The sequence below is a fragment of the Schistocerca serialis genome, chromosome 3 (assembly GCF_023864345.2).
Source record: "Schistocerca serialis cubense isolate TAMUIC-IGC-003099 chromosome 3, iqSchSeri2.2, whole genome shotgun sequence".
NCBI classification, from domain to species: Eukaryota; Metazoa; Arthropoda; class Insecta; order Orthoptera; family Acrididae; genus Schistocerca; species Schistocerca serialis.
This window is the reverse complement of record NC_064640.1, coordinates 326,956,976-326,976,611: the sequence shown is the minus strand read 5'-3', so window position 1 is coordinate 326,976,611 and position 19,636 is coordinate 326,956,976. Positions and strand designations below refer to the sequence as shown.

Sequence of the window (19,636 nt, the reverse complement as noted above, 5' to 3'; positions counted from 1 at the left end):
TGCACTATAAGCAGTGAGTTGTAGGGCGAGCTGGAATCCGAAAAACAATTATCACAGATGCAAATGACCTAACAGGGTAACAGGGATCGAAAAGTCATAAAACTCGGACTGTTAAGCAACGGAAGAATTTTATTTGGTCGGATGAGTCTTCTTTCACACTGTTTGAAACTTCTGGTCGCGTTAATGACCCAAGAGTGGAACGGTAGGGTTTCGGTGCTGATTTGGGGAACCATATCGTGGCATTTCATGGGCTCCATTGTTACTCTGCAAGATCACATTACTACCAATGTTTATGTGTCTATTTTGGCTGATCAGGTCGATCCCACGGTACAATGTTTGTTCTCCAGCGCTGATGCTATGTTCCAAGACTACAGGGCCGCTGTTCATACAGCTTGCATCATTTTGGTTTTGTGAGCACGAGGGTGAATTTTCGCATCTGCTCTGGGATCACAGTCACCAGATTCAATGTAATTGAGCCTTTTTTGTCTGCATTGGACATAATGGTGCTTGATCGCTATCTACTTCCATCATCTTTATCTGAACTTGCCACTATTTTGCAGGAAGAATGGTATAAGATTCCCTTGAAAAACAAACAAGTATGTATCCATTCCGAGACGATTGGAAGCCATTTTGAATACCAACGGTTTCTCTACACCGCATAAAGCCATAGTAATGTGTTGTGTTTTTGGCCTTTGCATATTTTTGTCCACCTCCTGTAGCTCCATGTTCAGACATCACTAGAAAAAATAATATAATTTCACAATCTGCGACATGGTTGCGAATAGAAACTGACCCAGAAAGTGTAGACTATTTCTTTTTATTTCCGTCTTTGATCATAAACTCGTTACGTCCTCAGACTGCCGGTCTCGGTCAGCAATGACCATCGTCAGATCTGCAGCAAAACATGGCAAAAACACAAATACAATTAGTGGATTGTCTACAACTTAAAACATAAAGTTGGCCACAATGGAAAGTACTACTGACATACATGCGGAAATCATGCACTTTAAATATGACGAGACATACCTAATTTAAAAGCATGTCCTAAAATAATGGAGCCATAGTGGTATCGTCAGAAGATAAACATAAAATTAGTTCAGCATCGTTGTACTTATATAAAATATGGTATGTACTAGGTCACAATGTCGCCGGACTCATCTTGTTGACAGCGCTACCGTTCACAACAAACTGCTGTGTAGTGGCCACAAAATGTTTTTGACGTAAGTTCGATTAATGTCGCTACTGTAGGGGTATATATGTGCTTCATTTATGTAGTTGTACGATATGGAATAAAAATGTATGTCATATTTTTATCTAAAATTTTCCACAAGAGCGTATCAGAATTATTGTCACTTAACTATTTCCTTTTTAACAATCTAACTTTAGTCATGGTTTTCATTTATTTCTTTTTAATACTGTAACGACTTATACAACTGGTAAACGCGCTAGTGACTTTACCGATTGTATTCTTCTTTTTATTCCACATTGTACAATTATATAATTGAAATTTGTTCTAAAACAGTATATGTTATTGTATCGTTTTTCGGAGCAGATGTAAACAACCTGAAGAATCTTCAGTAGGGAAATCACAAGAAACCTCTACGTTAATACTGCGGCAGATTTGGAGACTGAATAATCAACTTTTGATCGTCAACACTGTGCTGGGCTGTGATGAAATTCATTCATTTCTAGGTTATTTCTACCATTATAATTTACAACAGAAGTCCCAAATGGATGGCTAATAGTAGAAGTTGCTGCCATGCTGCGAGTGAATTACTAGATTACCTACAATTCTTCAGCCGGATGTGACACTCCTTGATAGTCAACATACCCTCGAATCTAGTTTTGAAAATTAGCAGCACATTAACGTGTATGATGGATGTTTGTCAGGAACTATTGTAGAGGGCATAATAGGTAATGACTTTTAGAGCTATAAGAATGTGTCAGTAATGGAAAAAATAAAAAGAAAGAAAAAGAGAAAACACCAACAAATCTGATATTTTCTAAATAAAAAGTATGGAATTTCAATTGTAGCGAACATTTACCTGTTAAGTTGATGCCGGTCGGTGTGGCCGAGCGGTTCTAAGCGCTACAGTCTGGAACTGCGTGACCGCTACGGTCGGAGGTTCGAATCCTGCCTCGGGCATGGATGTAAACAACCTGAACAGTAGTTCTAAGTTCTAGGGGACTGATGACCTCCGATGTTAAGTCCCATAGTGCTCAGAGCCATTTGAACCATTTGTTAAGTTAATGCAGTGTACTATTCTGCAGATACATCGAATTCATGTTTTGATGGTGTGTCTACCATAGCCAGAAAAATCTGACGCTGCGCCTTTAGTCTGGTTGTAGCGTGTGTAATAAATACATCGGTCATGAAGGGGAGATTATTTACAATGAATTAGCCGCCCTGTCCAATACCACTTCTTTATCACCATATAAAAATTCTTACCTGCAGATCTACTCTCTGACCGTGGTAGCATCCGATTATGACCCTGATGTCTGTGTTTACGCCAGAATGAGCGACATAAACTGGGATAATGGGAAGCGCGCAGTCAAGTAACAGGGAAGTAGTCAGTTAATGGCATAATTATACGCTGAACGTTTAGAAGCATATCTGAATTTAAGGTAGCCTTATTACAGCATGGGATGACATCAATCGACAGTTCTGGAATACTCGATATGCAGCGAGTCCTCCGTCCGAAAGACAAACAAGTAATAAGAGAGGAACAATTGAACATGAAGTAATAGATTATTCAGTCCTTAGATAGTTCTAACAAGTCGAAAGTGAAAGTTTTTTCCAACGCAGCGTACATGTGGTATTGGTGGTTAACCATGGCTGATGCAAGACATGTACACAGAGGACGGTAAGCACAGCAGTCTTTACCACACTAGCACTCATATGTATATGACGCAAACGGCTCACAGCACAAGCTGCGTGGTGGCAAAATTATAGCAAGTAAGATAGGCATGTACTTGCTCTCGGAGGGCGAGCAGAATTCCTATCGTTGTGAATTTAGACACGATTTATTCCACAGAAATGAAAGTTAGTTGGTGTTAATTAAAGATAATTTGGTTCCCGGAAGATCATGCGTCTCAATAGGTTCCATGTAAAAGCTACATCCAAATGGGCTCCATCTGAAACTGCGTCCGAGTGAGCTCCAACTAAAAGCTGTATCCACATGGCGTCCGCCAAAAATCCTCAACCGAATGGGACCGGTGTGTGTGGTGCGGCGAGCCTACTCAAAACAATAGCTGTTCCTAAGTAGGGAGCAGCACAGACTGTCCCTTCGGTGTTTTGGCTCGAGGGGCAGAGAAGCCTCCCTGGTGCTTAGGCTGGACATTCTGTGGGTGACCAGGAGAACGACTCCAACCAGATAAACGCTTCCTTTCACTCTGGCGTGTCTCTGGCTGCGATTTGAATGCAACGGCTCCGTCTTTGCTGATTTACACGATCTTCGGACTTTCTTAAATTAATTGTTCGGTAGATACTAAAACTAATTTGGCACAACATACGACTGTCCTGCATATAGGCAACATATTTATGAGTCCAGAAGGCCAAGGATAATTGATAATATAATATAAGATTGCCTGTTAAGTATCCCGACTCGTTAAATATTGACACAATTGGTCTCTGATTATTGTCACTGTATTTGCAGTTTAGCGTTCAGTGTGAATAAATGATCGAAAACGTTATTTTTCAGTTAAGTATTCTTTCTTCGTGAGATAATGGATGAGACAGCAGCTTAGGTGTCTCCACGTCTGGCAGATGCATTGCGGTAAAGACTCAGATTTACATGGGCAGTGCTCTACAGGACTGCATTTGTGGCCGTGGTTTCTCTCTTCAAACTTTTGTGCTTTTAAGTATATAGAGTTAATTCAGCATGAGTGTAGTGTTTCTTTCACGGTACTAATGATGAAAGGAGATAGTGAATCCCAGTGACATCAGATATCGCTCTTCTCTCGAACAGAAAAACTGGACCAACGATGTAAAGTCCGCATAAGACGGTGGATCACTATTGGAAGTCACATGCCTTTATTGTAATAGATGTTGTGAAGAGATCTGCGATTGAATCTGGGATATTGTCGCCTGAGTTGATCGTGCAATGTTACCTTAATGTGTGTTGTCATTCTTGTCTATGGTGGTGGATTATTTGATACTAAGTCAATGCAAATACGATCAGGAGTTCTGTAAGAAACGTTATGTTCATTTCTCATATGAGATATACAGAGTGTAAATGTTAAGTTGACAAACCAGAATAGCTCGAAAAATAAGCTTCACACAAAAAAATGTGTAGAATGGTAAGTTGATTATTTTAGAGGGAGACATCTGCTGATGCTAAAATTAGCCCGCCACCCCAGCCGCCTGGGGGTGGGGCGGGAGGCAACTTTAAAATTTCAAATAGGAACCCCCATTTTTCATTGCAGAATAAGATTGTACTTAAACAACTAAGTACATTTAGTTTTAACATTTGTTTTGATTCTTGGTAGTTGGGGCTGTAATTCAACAAAATCAATGTTCTCATTTCACGTGGAAAATGGTAACGGATAAATAAAAAAAACACTTATTTACTTCGTAAATTTTAATTCGCGAAAACTAAAACTCTCCCTCTCTCCCCATATGGTGGGGTTTGAGAGAGAGGAATTAGAGTTTTACAAATGTTGACCCAAATATCACTACTAATATTAACATAATGGTGGGCTAATTTTAGCACCAGCAAATGTCCCCGTCGAAAATAATCAACTTTAGATTCTACACATTTTTTTGTGTGAAGCTTATTCCTCGAGTTACTCTCGTTTGTCAACCTAAAATTTACACCCTGTATATAGAGTATTTCACTTACGGCTCAAGAGTTGTGTCAGGCATGGTTAGGGAACCAAAAGGGAGCAGGCAGGCTCTGATTGCCTGTGACCATCTGGCATGTTCGTCGTAGAATGGCAGCTGACGTAACGGTTTTATACCATTGACGTGATATCAGTGACGACGATATCTTCCCACCATTTAGCTCTCCAGACTGGTGTTTCGATAGCCTGTGCTCCAAGAGCTTTGCAAGAACTCTCATATATTCAGATACTGTCGCTCGATGTTAGAATATTTTCTACCAACAAAACCACCGTGATGTAAGCAATGTGAGCGCTTGTTTTGCCCTACATGAAATATCCGAAAGTTTTTTTGTTAAATGTTACTAATCTGATTAAATGTTACTCATCTGGACGATGGTTCCAGGATACTGTTCACACGTCTATTGGAAGTTTTGTTTGGTAGAAAAAAATGTATCATATTGCACTAATAGCGCACTACATTTCCGTATTCAGAACACACAGAGTATCTCGACGTAACTATTGAGGATTTTCATAACTTCAACGTTAATGTTTCTGCGAGGGTCACGGGGTAGCCGCGCGGTATATGGCGCCGTGCCACGGTTCGCGCGGCTGCCACCGTCGGATTTTCGAGTTCTTCCACAGGCATGGGTGTGTGTTTTGTCCTTATCGTAAGTTAGTTTAACTCAGATTAAGTAATGTGTAAGCCTAGGGACCGATGATTCAGCAGTTTGGTCCCATAGGAATTTACCACCACCAATGTTTCTGCGATCTCACGCACCGTGATAAATACAGATCTGTTTCAACAGAGAAATAAAGCATTTCAGTATCAACCATTACGCCTAGACGGCAATAGCCAGTTTCAGTGCTGACTACGAGAAACAGCATCTTAATTGACCATTCGATGCACTATCGTTACTTTGTATGGTTTCAGTCTGTGTTAGTTCAAATGGTTCAAATGGCTCTGAGCACTTTGGGACTTAACTGCTGTGGTCATCAGTCCCCTAGAACATAGAACTACTTAAACCTAACTAACCCAAGGAGATCCCACACATCCATGCCCGAGGCAGGATTCGAACCTGCGACCGTTGCGGTGGCGCGGTTCCGGACTGTAGCGCCTAGAACCACATGGCCACTCCGGCCGGCAGTCTGTGTTAGTGCAGAGCTCTATGAGTGTACTGCACTACCATACCAATCTCAAGTGGTAAGTGGTGCAGCTATTTTCTTAGGTTTCCTTCCAACACAGCATCTAACTTATCCATTCGGTTAAACGCGAAACGCCCCTGCAGTGATGTACACGTAAGAACGATGAAGCGATGTATAACGTAACAGGGGCAGTGCATCACGTGATGCTATAGCCAATAGCGTCATTCGGCCGCGTCTGTCAGTAGCGTACCTTTCGAGATGCATGTATAATTTTTACCGTTGATTTTCATCTTAGTTTAGATATGGCGAGAGTACTTTCTAATTGCAGTGTTCTGTAAGAGTGGCATAAAGCATGCACAATAAGTATTACATTAAGAAGGGACAGCGAGAGTTTCTCGGGCAAGCAAATTTTTGTAGGGAGAGTCAGAAGCTGAAAAGAAGGCCCGATGTGGTGCTCACCCCAATATTGACGGTTACCAGACTAGATAATGGTTGGTGCGTAAGGCGTGGGTTGGAGACAGAGAGCTCACCGGTTACGCCACAAAGAAGACTTCCTGACATAATGTTACGCGCGCAGAAGAGGAGGAGAAAGTGAAATGAAACCTTATGGTGAATGCAGAATGAAGTCAAATTTACAAAGAAGTTGGCCGTATGAGCCTACTAAGGAGTACGACGTTACACCTCCTCTGATCTCGATGAATGCACTGATTCCCGTGGGAAGGGTGTCATAAAGTTGTTGTATCCTCTTCTGAGACATGGTGGCCTACACTTGTTGTAACTGGTCCTTGATATTCTGGAAATTGGCAATGGGATGGAGTTGATGTCTGAGATGGTCTCACAATTGTTTCATCAAGGACAGATCTGAAGATCTTGTTGGGCAAGAGAATATATCAAAATCACTCATATAGTTCCTGCAGACACATGAAATGTGTGTGTATGAGCATTGTCCTGTTGAAAAATGGCACCATGGTACTTTTGCATTGGAGGTAACAGTCGAGGACGCAGAATTACCGTGGTGCACCGTCGTACCATCAGTGTTCCCTCACTACCAGTTGTGATCTCAAGTCATATCTGATGGCTTTCCATACCACGACGTAACACCGCTGTTGATCTCCCAGACATTGGAAAAATGGAACCTCTCCCCAGATCGCCGCCATATTAGCCGACGACGGTCATCCGGAGTACTGCAGAACAGCGATTCATCACGGAGCATAATGCGACAAGATTCATCAACATTACATGTTCCCCGGTCACGGCACAGCTATAGAGGTAGCTGTTTGTGTTGTGGTGTTAGTGGCTGCCTGCGCGGTGGGCGGTAATTCCCTAGTCCGCCTGCTGCTAGTTTCCAACGGATGGTGCGGAACGCCACAGAATGTTGCAAGGAGTCCATTACATATTCTCGGGTGACAGATGCAGATATTAAGGAGTCGTGATGTGCTTGGTGCACGATAGGGCCATCCTCGCTTGTGATGGCAGCCGTGGTCGACCGGAACCTTGATCGTCGACTTGAACCTTGAGGAAAGCAGTGATATCCTCATATTCCCATTTGGGCCAGTGTCATATCCGAATGCCACACAAAGCTGGATATTTTACGATTCTACCAGTCGACCAAATGGAGATCCACAGTTCTGCCAGCCGCTGATTACTCTGTTTCATATTAGCACGCGGTATCTCCATGTCTTCCACAGTGATCACCCACATTTGACGCTGTTCATACCACATGTATACCATAATATGCCTGGTAACAACACTAAATCCGAACACCACTAATGTATTCTGGCGGTCGCTCTACTTTTCAACGAGAATTGTATCTCTAATCACTTTCATATTTGCTTCAAATGCGTACGTGTACGAAGCTACACTGACACTCTGCCCTGACCTCTGGGTGTCTCACTTTTGTTTGTCAGGTAGTGCATATTTCAACCCTTTCCTGTACAGAAGGCATCCCGCGCTCGCTTTCTTAATCGTACACGACTAGAGGCTCTGAGGAACGGGCCAGCGTGTGATGGACGATTGGATCGTCCCTCCGCTTTCTTCGCTTCCGCGCAACCCTCGGCACAGCACTTGCGTCGTTTCTGAAACACCCTGTGTATGCCGCAAAAAGATGTAGATTGTAGACGACGTGTACCCTTCCAACGCCATTATATATTTTCTGCACTGTAGAACTGGTCTCATGAATTAACGGGAATAATCGTTTACCTCTGTACAACACAAAATGCAAGCTAGAGTATTTCAGCATGTTTCAAAAAGATTCAGCCGATTTCGCAAGAGTATATCTTCCAACTACACCCACACTAAAATTTGGGGTGAATTCTAACTTACGCGTCGAATCTAGAAGTTTGGCTTGGCGCCAGTTGTAGGTTGCGCTTCATATGGATATCGGTAAGCGTCTACCTGAGGCAGATATTTCGCTCGCTCTTATACTCAGATGTACATTCTGTATTGACGATATAATTTCACGCCTGTATCAATTATCATGCAATTTATTTATTTATTTATTATTTTTTGTATTTTATCTGACAGAACATAAATGAACCTACTGACGATGGTGAAACGTCACCAAAACATGTTTGGGTGATAAACAAGAAGAATTTATGTTTGCAGAAGCCAGAATCATGTTTCCATAATTGGAGATACAGAGTTTTCTGTAAGTGCGAAATTTTGGAAACATACCGAAAACATTTTTCGACAAGCCGGATCACAACCTCACTAGCACCTGCAATTAACACCATTTCTTAACAACGTGCTGCCTCAGAGATGGGTTAGACGTAAGGTTCATGCAGATCTCGAATTGGAACATTGGCGTCCAAGATTGCCTTATCTCACAGTTTGCGATTGTTTTGTGAGTGTTTGTGAAAGACTCCGTCTGTGAGACTCTCCTTGAATAAACACTTTCTCCTAGGGTGTTTTATCACACGGAATGTGAATTTTTTTATACTTAGTGGAGACGATGTCTATGAGATTCCCCTCGAAATAACTTATGGTGAATTGTGACGCAGCATAGGAAGAGCAGTGAATGCCATAAGTCGAAAAAAAATGGCTCTGAGCACCATGGGACTTAACTTCTGAGGTCATCAGTCCCCTAGAACTTAGAACTATTTAAACCTAACTAGCCTTAGTGCATCACACACATCCATACCCGAGGCAGGTCGCGCGGTTCCGGACCGTAGCGCCTAGAGCCGCTCGGCCACTCCGGCGCCTTAAGTCGAGACATGTTCGTCAAAATATGGGTGCTTTTGACAGTGGTCTGGATGTGTGTTCTGTTTCCGATGGAGGACATTTCGAAAGTCTGTGATAGGTACATGTAAATTTCTTTCCTAAATGTAATAGTGTCGTGCGAGCATGTGCGTGAAAGAGACACCCTTTCAGAACCGGATAATTCTATGCCGAAGTTAAAATTAACCCATGCTCTTTTCTTTTAATTCAGTAAATGACGCAGTCTTCTCAAATCGACGGAGTCTTTTTGAAACACCGTGTGAATAAAAAAGTGCAATAAAATATTACATACATTATATTACAAAATAGTAAAAATATTAATTTGGTTAGATCATTTATTTAAGCTCAGTTTAAATGGATGTAACATATAACTAGTGTTTTTATGCTCTGAGGCTGGCTGTATAGGTGAGGCCAAAACACCATAAAAAAAGCATCAGCTGATATTTGGGTTCACGCACCTTAGGCAGGTAGTGTACGCCCTCGGACGGGATGTGAAAGCCTGAACCGAGCGTCTTGACGACGATGCGTGCTGACTGCAGTCCCTCCCTGTAAGAAACACAAACAGATAAGCACACTTCATTCCAAATGCATTTCTTGATAATATAACATCAGCCTGTGCTCACGAGTTATGTGAAATGCTAACGGGAACAGTAGTGGCTGTCAGTTACATTTCACTGAGCCGTGATAAGATCATTTCAGTTCCAGGAGGACGACGTCATAAGAGCCTGACCACAAGCTCGGATACGATGAAGATGGGAGAGAAGACCAGCCGTATTCTTTCGAAGGTACCATCCCCTGAATTAACCGCAGTCGATTGAGGTAAACCACAGCGAACCTAAATCTAGATAGCAGGACACGGATTTAAGCCCAGCTCCCTCCGACTATGAGTCTTATGTTTTAAGTACTGTGTTCCTGGGAAAACTGTATTGTTAAATTACACATCGAATTACCTCTGAATGAGGGCTGGTGAAACAGTACAATCTGTGCAATAAACCACTTTTCAGTTCGCGTGTTGCTGCCAGATTATGGATTTAGGCCACACTTCCCCACGGAGATAAACAAAGCTACATATCGAGCACAAATCGAAGAGGGAAACTTTCACACCTGTATATGACGTTCTGTGTCTGTATCTGAAATAAATTTCATACAAAACTCAGTTACAATTAAATTACTGTATTTTTATTGTAAGATTATCTTAATTATTAGTAGTCATCTTGGTACATCGGTGACTGTATCTAACTGCCTATGCCGGATTTAAGTATTATCCTCGGTAGAACCAGAGCTTTTTCTCGACGGGAGACCTCTACAAGCTCCATTTAGCCTCTTGAGTGCAACTACGAACTTACGTAATATGGGTTCCAGGTTGGAAAGCTAACATTAACGATTGGGAGAGCGGTGTGCTAACTACATAAATCGCAATTATTGCAGCACAATGAAGCTTTAAGCAGAGAACGGACTAGCAGACGTTCGGCAGCAGAAGGTTACACCAGAACAGCTATAGCACACGGATGAGTTTCGTTAAGAGTGCCTCACACAACACCGTAACACAAAGGTAGACAGTAATGGAAAAACGAAGGTGTAACTAGTTCAGATCGTGTTTCCGTGCGTCTCATATTTCTTCATTTATTTCAAAAAGGATCGATGTCTTCTTCATTGCCTTCGGCTTTTTTATTCATCCTGAACGTTTGGTTTTTCTGGAGGTACTACTTTTGTTTCTGTACCGCAAGATTTCCTGTAGCTGCACTATTATTTCCATATATGTCTAGGAGCGAAAAATCAGGAGTGGAGAAGCGGAACCAGTTGCGTATTTTTCTAAACGTACTTGGGAAATCATTTACCATTAATGCATCAGTCATAAGGCCACTAGAATGTGCTAGTTATATAATTGTACATATTAAATATCGTATTACATTTTAAAACTAACAGACTGCAGTAAATAGCGAAAAATATTTTTTGAAACGTGATTGATAGAAAGCTGGAATGGGCTTCATGCGACCGTTCGTGAAACACGTCGTGCTTACTTCATACCGTTTCATCTCCACGGAATGATATATTTCTCTGTTCTGCTTAGAAATATCAGTACGTCGATTCTAAGCGGTCCTACAGCTTCCCCCGAATGTAGTCTTCCGTTAGCATGTGGTCTTATTAATATTCACCTATTATAATAAACTCAGACAATAAAACAATTTTCTCTCGTTAATTTAGATGGAACACCAACTGATTTCCATTATTTCACAGGAAGTTCATTTCACGATCGTCTGGCAATATTTGTCTAGGTTTCCTTATGAAATTCTTACAGTATGAGTGGTTGGAATTTTCGAAGAATTAGAGCACTACCTGCTATAACAAGTGTCTTACGTAAGTGAAAGCTTGTGTTAAAGCCTCAGTGGCTGCACACAGTGCTTTAAATAAGCACAATTCTAACATACCCTTGTGTTCCTCCGATCTTCAGCAACTTAAACAAGTTATTGTATTTTTCCTTGCAAAGAGTAGGTAAATTGAGACATAGGCTGACCTTGCATTCTTCCAGATTCAGCTAACTTGAAATATATGGCTAGATATTAGTTAATCTTCGTATGGTCATGTTGGACCACGCATTGCTTTTAAATTCGTTTTCCTGGTCTTCTATTTGGCTCTCGTTTTCCCTCCAGGGGCTTTCTTTTCCTTCTGTCCACTTGTTTCTTTTTCTTTCTTTTAATTTCATTCTCTGGCTGTACAATACAACAACACAACACAACAATTTCTCTTTTTAATGAAAAGTTTCCTATCTGCTGCTTCCATTATTTCTAAATGTGCTCTCTCGATGTTCTTTTTAATTTATTGGATCCATGGCGCATTCTTTAATTTTCCTATATATGTCACAGTTTTGTTCATAACCCTCATTGTTGAGATACTTTCAACATGTCCATACAATCTCAGCCTTCGTTTTCTAATGTCTGCTCCCAGGATTGATAATTTCTCCGTTAAATTATGAGATTTCTGTCTTTATCAGTCCCCCATTCTTAGAATTTTGCTCATAACCCATTGTTTCTCCTTTTGGATGTTTTCCAGATCTCCATTTCTGTTTAGAGTTTAACTTCCCCTTGTATACAGAACTTCAGATTAGATCACGGTGTTACAGTGTCTAACATAGATTTGTAAATCAGCTTTTTCAGCGCGTTCTTAGGGTGACTTCTGTCGGGTTGCCGTGGTTTCAGTGTCTGCTAGATCTGCTTAATCGCCTGCGAAAGCTAAGAAAGCTGTCTCAATGACTTCTTTAGTCCCTCCAAGTTTAGTAGGCTTCCAGAGATTTTGGTTTTTGGTTCTTTTTTCCAATTCCTTAATGACTTTATTCAGAATGAGATTGAAGAGGCGTGGTGACGGACCATCACCTTAGCGAACACTGGTTTTAATTGCAAAACGCACTCATATTTCTCCCACAATTTTACGTTGAACTTTTTATCCATGAGAGTTTGCTTCATGAGATCTACTGTCTTTGTAATTACTCCCTATCCTTCTGTAATATCAAAAAGATACTTTAGATCAACCGAATCATATGCCTTCAAAGTCAACTACAGTGCCGATGATTGGGATGTTTTCGATGGCCTTATATTTCACTATTATTCTTAAGTTGAAAATTTGTTCTGCACACTAGCGTCCTGCTAGAAAGCCGTCTTGGTATTCACTCATCTTATGTTCAAGATACGCTTGTGTTGTTAGAAGCAAATACGTCGTGGATATGTGGCACTTGAGCTGAAGGAGACAGATCCATTCGTAGTTGTTTATGTCTGCTAAGACATCTTTCTGGAGTGGTTGTTTGAGTGTGCACTTCTAATCTTCTGGCAGTTTTTCTGCTTGCCAAATATCCGTGACGATTTGTCTAAGTTCGTCTAATGTGTTTCTCCCTACGTGCTTCAATAATTCCACGCGATGATGTCATCTTCCCAAAAATGTCTGCTGTTTTTAGACCTAAGGATACGTTTGTAGATATCATCTTTGGTGAGTGATTGAGACTCTGGTTATACTTGTATATGGTCTCCCTAGGAAGTCGCAGAGGTAGTTCTGGACAGTTGAATAGCTGAAAGAAGTATCGTGCTGGCTCCCTAAAGTTGTCTTCATTTGTCGGAGATATTTTATCGTCCTGCTTTTTGAAGTATTGTTTCAAGTGGCTCTGAGCACTATGGGACTTAACATCTGAGGTCATCAGTCCCCTAGAACTTAGAACTACTTAAACCTAACTAATCTAAGGACATCACATACATCCACACCCGAGGCAGGGTTCGAACCTGCGACCGTAGCGGTCGTGCGGTTCCAGACTGAAGCGCCTAGAACCGCTCGGCCACAGCGGCCGGCTTGGAGCATTGGTTGTGTCGTGTGTATACACGGTTGTTTCTTCTGGATGTCATGTAAAAGCCACGTGTGTTGTGTTCTCTCATAATCTTCTCAACAAATCCAGTGGTTCTATCATGTGCCCCCTCTTTCTCTGATTAACCTTTCCACCTGCTATCTGATCCGTAAGAAGTGTTGTTTAGTCGCTGGAGATTTTTACTGTCATATTTCTGGAATGCTTGCTTTCGTTCTTCCAAAGTTTCCTCACATGTTGAATCCCACCAAGGATGGAATGTGTTCTTTTTGCTTGAGATTAGAGTTTTGGCATTCTGTATGACCTTGGTTAGAAATAACTGCCTTATGTTTGTCATATTCCTCTTTTGTATCGTATTTTTTTGGATTCTTTTTCTGTCAACTCTGAAGGTTTGTTTTCTTATGGTGTACTCTTTTAGCAGTAAATTTAACTTTGGTCCACAAGATAGCGAATTGTGTTGGTGTTTGCACCTCTGTGAAGTTAAACATGGTGAACGTCTTTCTGCGAATTGTATGTAGGTGATCTATTTCACATTCACCAAGCTACTGTTTGGGTGACCAAGTCTTTCGCTTTCGAGGATGTTTCCTCAGAGAGGTCGACATCCGTTTCAGATTATTTTGTTGACACAATGAGATGAGTCTGGTCCTGTTCTTGTTGGTGAATTTAAGTACTTCATAGCACTTGCTTTAAGTGTTCTTTTCCTCTAACAATTTTTACGTTGAAATAGCGTAGTTGAATTCTTATATCTTCACCAGGAATTTTTGAAATTTCCGGCTCAAGTTTATTCCAAAGTTATTCAACCTTTCAGGATCTTTCTTGTTATTGATGTTTGTGGAAGCATGATCTATTGTGGAGTGGCATCTACTCCCGCTCTCTTGTCCATTTTGCTGTAACAGATACGGGAGTTGCCGTAATCTGTGGTGGTCGCGTATGTGAAGCGTGTTTTCTGAATAACAAGTAGCTATTAGCTTTTTTATATAGATTTCAAAAGTGGTAGTGTATTTTGACTAGTTGAATTAGGGTGTTCATTCTGCGGGTTCAAATGTAAGTTAGGATTCTTTCCTGGTACTTTTCCAGAGAACTCCGATTTCCTCTGTGATCGTGGCACCCACGTACCCCAGAATCCGAACGCCTGGTTGCCGTTTTTTGTTGGACAGACTGGTTATCACGATGGATAAAGTTGTTTTTGTTCTCACGAATCATGATTGCTTGTAATGAAGATTTTCTCCAAGTTTCGATTGGGGTTTCATTTTATTTAAAGTTTATTAACTAGTACTTGGTGGTAGCCATTTAGTCAGGGAAATGGGACATGACATAACTGTTATTCAATATCATGTAAAAAACATGGACATTTTGAACTAAGCTGATAGAATTTAAACTTCGTGATGCACTTTGTACAACTACATCTACATCTACATCCATACTCCGCAAGCCATCTGACGGTGTGTCGTGGAGGGTACCTTGAGTACCTCTATCGGTTCTCCCTTCTACTCTAGTCTCGTACTGCTCGTGGAAAGAAAGATTGTCGGTATGCCTCTGTGTGGGCTCTAATCTCTCTGATTTTATCCTCATGGTCTCTTCGCGAGATGTACATAGGAGGGAACAATATACTGTTAGACTCCTTGGTGAAGGTATGCTCTCGAAACTTCAGCAAAAGCCCGTACCGAGCTACGGAGCGTCTCTCTTGCAGAGTCTTCCACAAGAGTTTATCTATCATCTCCGTAACGCTTTCGTGATTACTAAATGATCTTGTAACGGAGCGCGCTGCTCTCCGTTGAATCTTCTCTATCTCTTCTATCAACCCTATCTGGTACGGATCCCACACCGGTGAGCAGTATTCAAGCAGTGGGCGAACAATTGAACTATAACTTACTTACTTTGTTTTCGCACTGCATTTCCTTAGGATCCTTCCAATGAATCTCAGTCTAGCATCAGCTTTACCGACGATTAATTTTATATGGTCATTCCATTTTAAATCACTCCTAATGCCTAATCCCAGATAATTTATGGAATTAACTGCTTCCAGTTGCTGCTTCTAGTGACTGAAATGGAACAGAATATTACAGTGACAATAAGGAATAAATAGTTTGGACAGGAAGAGAATAGAAGCTTTCCAAATGTGGTGCTACAGAAGAATGCTGAAGATTAGATGGGTAGATCACATAACTAATGAGGAGGTATTGAATAGAATTGGGGAGAAGAGGAGCTTGTGGCACAACTTGACTAGAAGAAGGGATCGGTTGGTAGGACATGTTCTGAGGCATCAAGGGATCACCAATTTAGTATTGGAGGGCAGCGTGGAGGGTAAAAATCGTAGAGGGAGACCAAGAGATGAATACACCAAGCAGATTCAGAAGGATATAGGTTGCAGTAGGTACTGGGAGATGAAGCAGCTTGCACAGGATAGAGTGGCATGGAGAGCTGCATCAAACCAGTCTCTGAACTGAAGACCACAACAACAACAACTCTGAGGAATAAATCACTGGGGTTTTAGGACCAGGGATTATAAGTTCCTGGGACATGAAATATGCAATCGTTTCTTCTCGGTCAACAAATGCCGACCACGCTGCCGCTTGCTCCAAGTCAAACGCAAAGTAGGTTTTGCTGAGGATGCTGACTCTGACACTGAGTTCACAGTACCTAGATCCATTCGGTAAGATGTAGTGGCAGCTGTGAACAAGAAGTAGACATGAAAAACAGGTGAGACAGAAGGAAACCAGGGTACAAATAAAAGGATTGGCAGGATGGAACGATTTATTCTGAAAGGGAAGGAAAAGGGTTAAGGAAGAGGAAAGGTAGAAAAAATTGATATGAGAAGATTTAAGGATTTTTTCCTTTATTTCCTTGCTACCAATGCTACTCATGCCATTTTATGATAAACTGTATTAATGACAACTGAAAAGCATTCAGCTTCTCCTTAAATGCAAAATGGCACTGGAAAAAAGTTTGAAAGCCAGATATCGACATTAAAGAACCAATTCCAGAAAATTTTTGTAATCTGGTAAAGTATCAGATAGATCAAATATGCTATTGCAGTCCTACATCTACAGCTATACACCGCAAGCCACCTTATGGTGTGTGGCGGAGGGTGCTTCAGGTACCACTATCTGTTACACTCCCTTTCGCGAATAGCAGGTGGGAAGATTGACTATCGGTAAACCTCTGTATTGTTTCGACATTCTAGAATTTTCTCGTTGTGGTTATTTTGCGAGACGAATGTACGGAAAAAAGATAAGTCGCCCACCTCCTTCCGGAAAGCTCTCTCTCGGATTTTTTCGACAAAACCTCTCTTGCAGCGTCGTCCAGTGGAGTTAGTTTAGCATCTCTTCCTCGTCTATCTTTTCTATTAATGTGACCTGGTAAGGGTCAGAACCTGTTCAGAAATATCAAGGATCACAATCGGTCGACCAAGTGTTTTGTGAACAGTCTGGTATCTGCTTTTCCTAATATTTGTTTTGTGAGGACGTTTAATTGAAGGTGGCTCCGGATGATTACTCCAACGAGGAGTAGTCAGATGTGTGGAGGGTGTGTAAGGACTTCCCACCGAACCATCTGCTGGGTAGTTGAAACAGTCTTGGCAACATCTGGGCGTGACTCACAAAGTCCTCGATATTGCCCTGATGTTCCAACACCCATTTTGATGACGTTTATCTACCAAACATTCCGTTTCACAGTCTTTAATAGGTAGATAATTGGAGTACAAATTATCAACGATTTCACGTGCGTCATATCGTTGGTGGCGCGATATTACAATGAGAGATCGATGACGTGGAAATGCCCCGTGGTAGTGCAGAAGTATGTGTGACTAATGAGTTATTGACACTGTGTACAGCACAAAAATCCGACTGGTTGTTCTGGAAGTACGGTGGATCTGAGGATGTTCAGTACAAAAGAAAACCAGTATTTATGATAAAAATAAATGGGACATTAGACTACACTGAAATACATTGCCGGAAAGAAAATGCAACAGCCTCCATGACAAGGTCACTTCCTTGGCAAGTGATGTGACAGGTAGATCATCATTGTAGGCGTATATAATGACAAATAAAGCCTACATATTGTAGTAAAGGGTGACCAAACAGTCACATCAATGCAAAATGCACCAGCATCTGTCGGTAACTCAGGTGAGTATCCTCACGTGCAAACGATCATTAAAGGGGTCGAATTGCATCCTGTAATGGATTGTTCCAAGTACCTTGCACAGTTTATAGCAATTCAGAAATGATTCTTACAGGCCCTGGAGGAAGAGTGAATTTCCACTTCACCATGTCCCATACGTGTTAAGCTGGCGAGAGACTTGGTGATCTCGATGGTCAGGACAATTGTTATAGAGCACGAAGAGCACATTGCGTCGCAGCTGCTGTATGTTGCTGTCCATTCTCCTTTTGAAAAAGCACACCATCTTCCTGTCGAAGAAATAGCAGTAGCCGGAGGTAACGGGCTCTAGAATGTAGTAGGCAATGGTTACATTACACTGCAGAAACACCAGATCTTCTCTCTTCACGTAAGACAACAGAGCGCTGTTCCACTCTCCGCTCAACTCTTTCACGATTTTTCGCACCACCAGTGTTTGGCAGCGTGGCCAGAGGCACACTTGATCTTAATCCTGCTGCTATCAGACGGTTCCCATTGGTCCCTGATGACACAGTAGGTGCAGCATCTGCCCAGATTTCGTTCCTGGATGATGTTCGGTCTTCCGCCGCTACTACCACAATACGTCGACCTTAACGTGCATCTGTGCTACATAGACGTCCAGAACCTGGTCTGCAGGTGTGGGAATATTCCACAGACCAGTGTTGAAATTAGCGACGCACCAACGAGACACTGTTCCCAACATGTGCAGCAATCCCCCGCACACTTTCACCCAACTTTCTGCAGGAAATGTGTGTGATCCCGTACAAACTGCTGAAGTTGTCCGATAGGAGCACGTACTCGTTGGTGATGCATGCTTGTACCCTAGAATGAATGTTGCAAACAATGTTCATCTCGAAGCCCAGCAGAGTTATTGGCAGCAGAGTCAGAACAGGGGTACACAAACAGGCCTCCTGTCATCGGACCCCCTATGATCATGACAAATGAATCACTAACTCTGTAACCCCACAGGTTGCACATAATATGCCATGATGCCACAGAACTGAGTCCCTGAGGCTGTTGCGTTTTTTTTTTTTTTTTTTTTTTTTTTTTTTTTTTTTTTTTTTTTGGCAATGTACATTATACGTAGGGACTTCATAAGGTAAGTTACACATGTCGTCCTACGCTAAGACCATAGCGGAACAAGAGTGGCACATTCTTAGAAGAGAGTACATGTCGCAGGTTTCCTGCGGACACAGTTCTGCTGCGGTGCGGATAAAAAATATATATTACAGTGTATGATCCAATGGTCAAGTACGCGGAACATGGGCAAAATATATAAACCCCAAACACATTCACCAAGAAATTCTGGTTGTATATGGGTCAGATGCAATTTCGTGTCCAGCCCTTGCGAAATGGTGCCAACAATCTTACCAAAGCTGCACAGAGGGGGATGACGGTGATCGGAATGTCCAGATCTTGTACACCCGATTTCCATATTTTCGGAACGTTGAAAGAAAATCTGGCTGAAAAGAGATCTTCCACCGCTGAGGACGTTTGCACACCGGTTCTCGAATAGATCCATTACCAAGGAGAGGGTTTCTATTGTCGCGAAAAAGTGAACGATCGGTAGAACGCTCCGACTGTTATTTGCCGAGACTTGTTGAATATGTTCAAAAATAGCTTGGGTTTTGTAGGTCTAAGTTACTTGTTCGTGTCAGAGGACTGTAAAGCTTTTCTGTCTGTTGACTTCTATAGTGAAGTGCCAAAGAAACTGGTATAGGCAAGCGTATTCTAATATAGAGATATGTAAACAGGCAGACTACAGGGCTGTGGTCGGCAACGCCTAGATAAGACAACAAATGTCTGGGTCTGGTGCAGTTGTTAGATCGGTTACTGCTGCTATAATGGCTGGTTATCAAGATTTCAGTGTGTTTGAAAGTGGTGCTATAGTGGGCGCGCGAACGATGGCACACAGCATGTCAAAATGTGTGAAATCTTACGGGACTTAACTGCTAAGGTTATCAGTCCCTGAGCTTACAC

General features: G+C 41.8%; 1 protein-coding gene across 1 annotated transcript in view; it reads right to left on the bottom strand.

Moving 5' to 3' along the window:
- Positions 1–19,636, bottom strand: part of LOC126470811 (cadherin-like and PC-esterase domain-containing protein 1) — a 117,288-nt gene that overhangs the window by 24,240 nt on the left and 73,412 nt on the right. Inside the window, exon 4 of the mRNA XM_050098822.1 lies at positions 9,639–9,726. Within this exon, the coding sequence (XP_049954779.1) occupies positions 9,639–9,726 (88 nt within the window). The remainder of the gene's footprint in view (positions 1–9,638; positions 9,727–19,636) is intronic.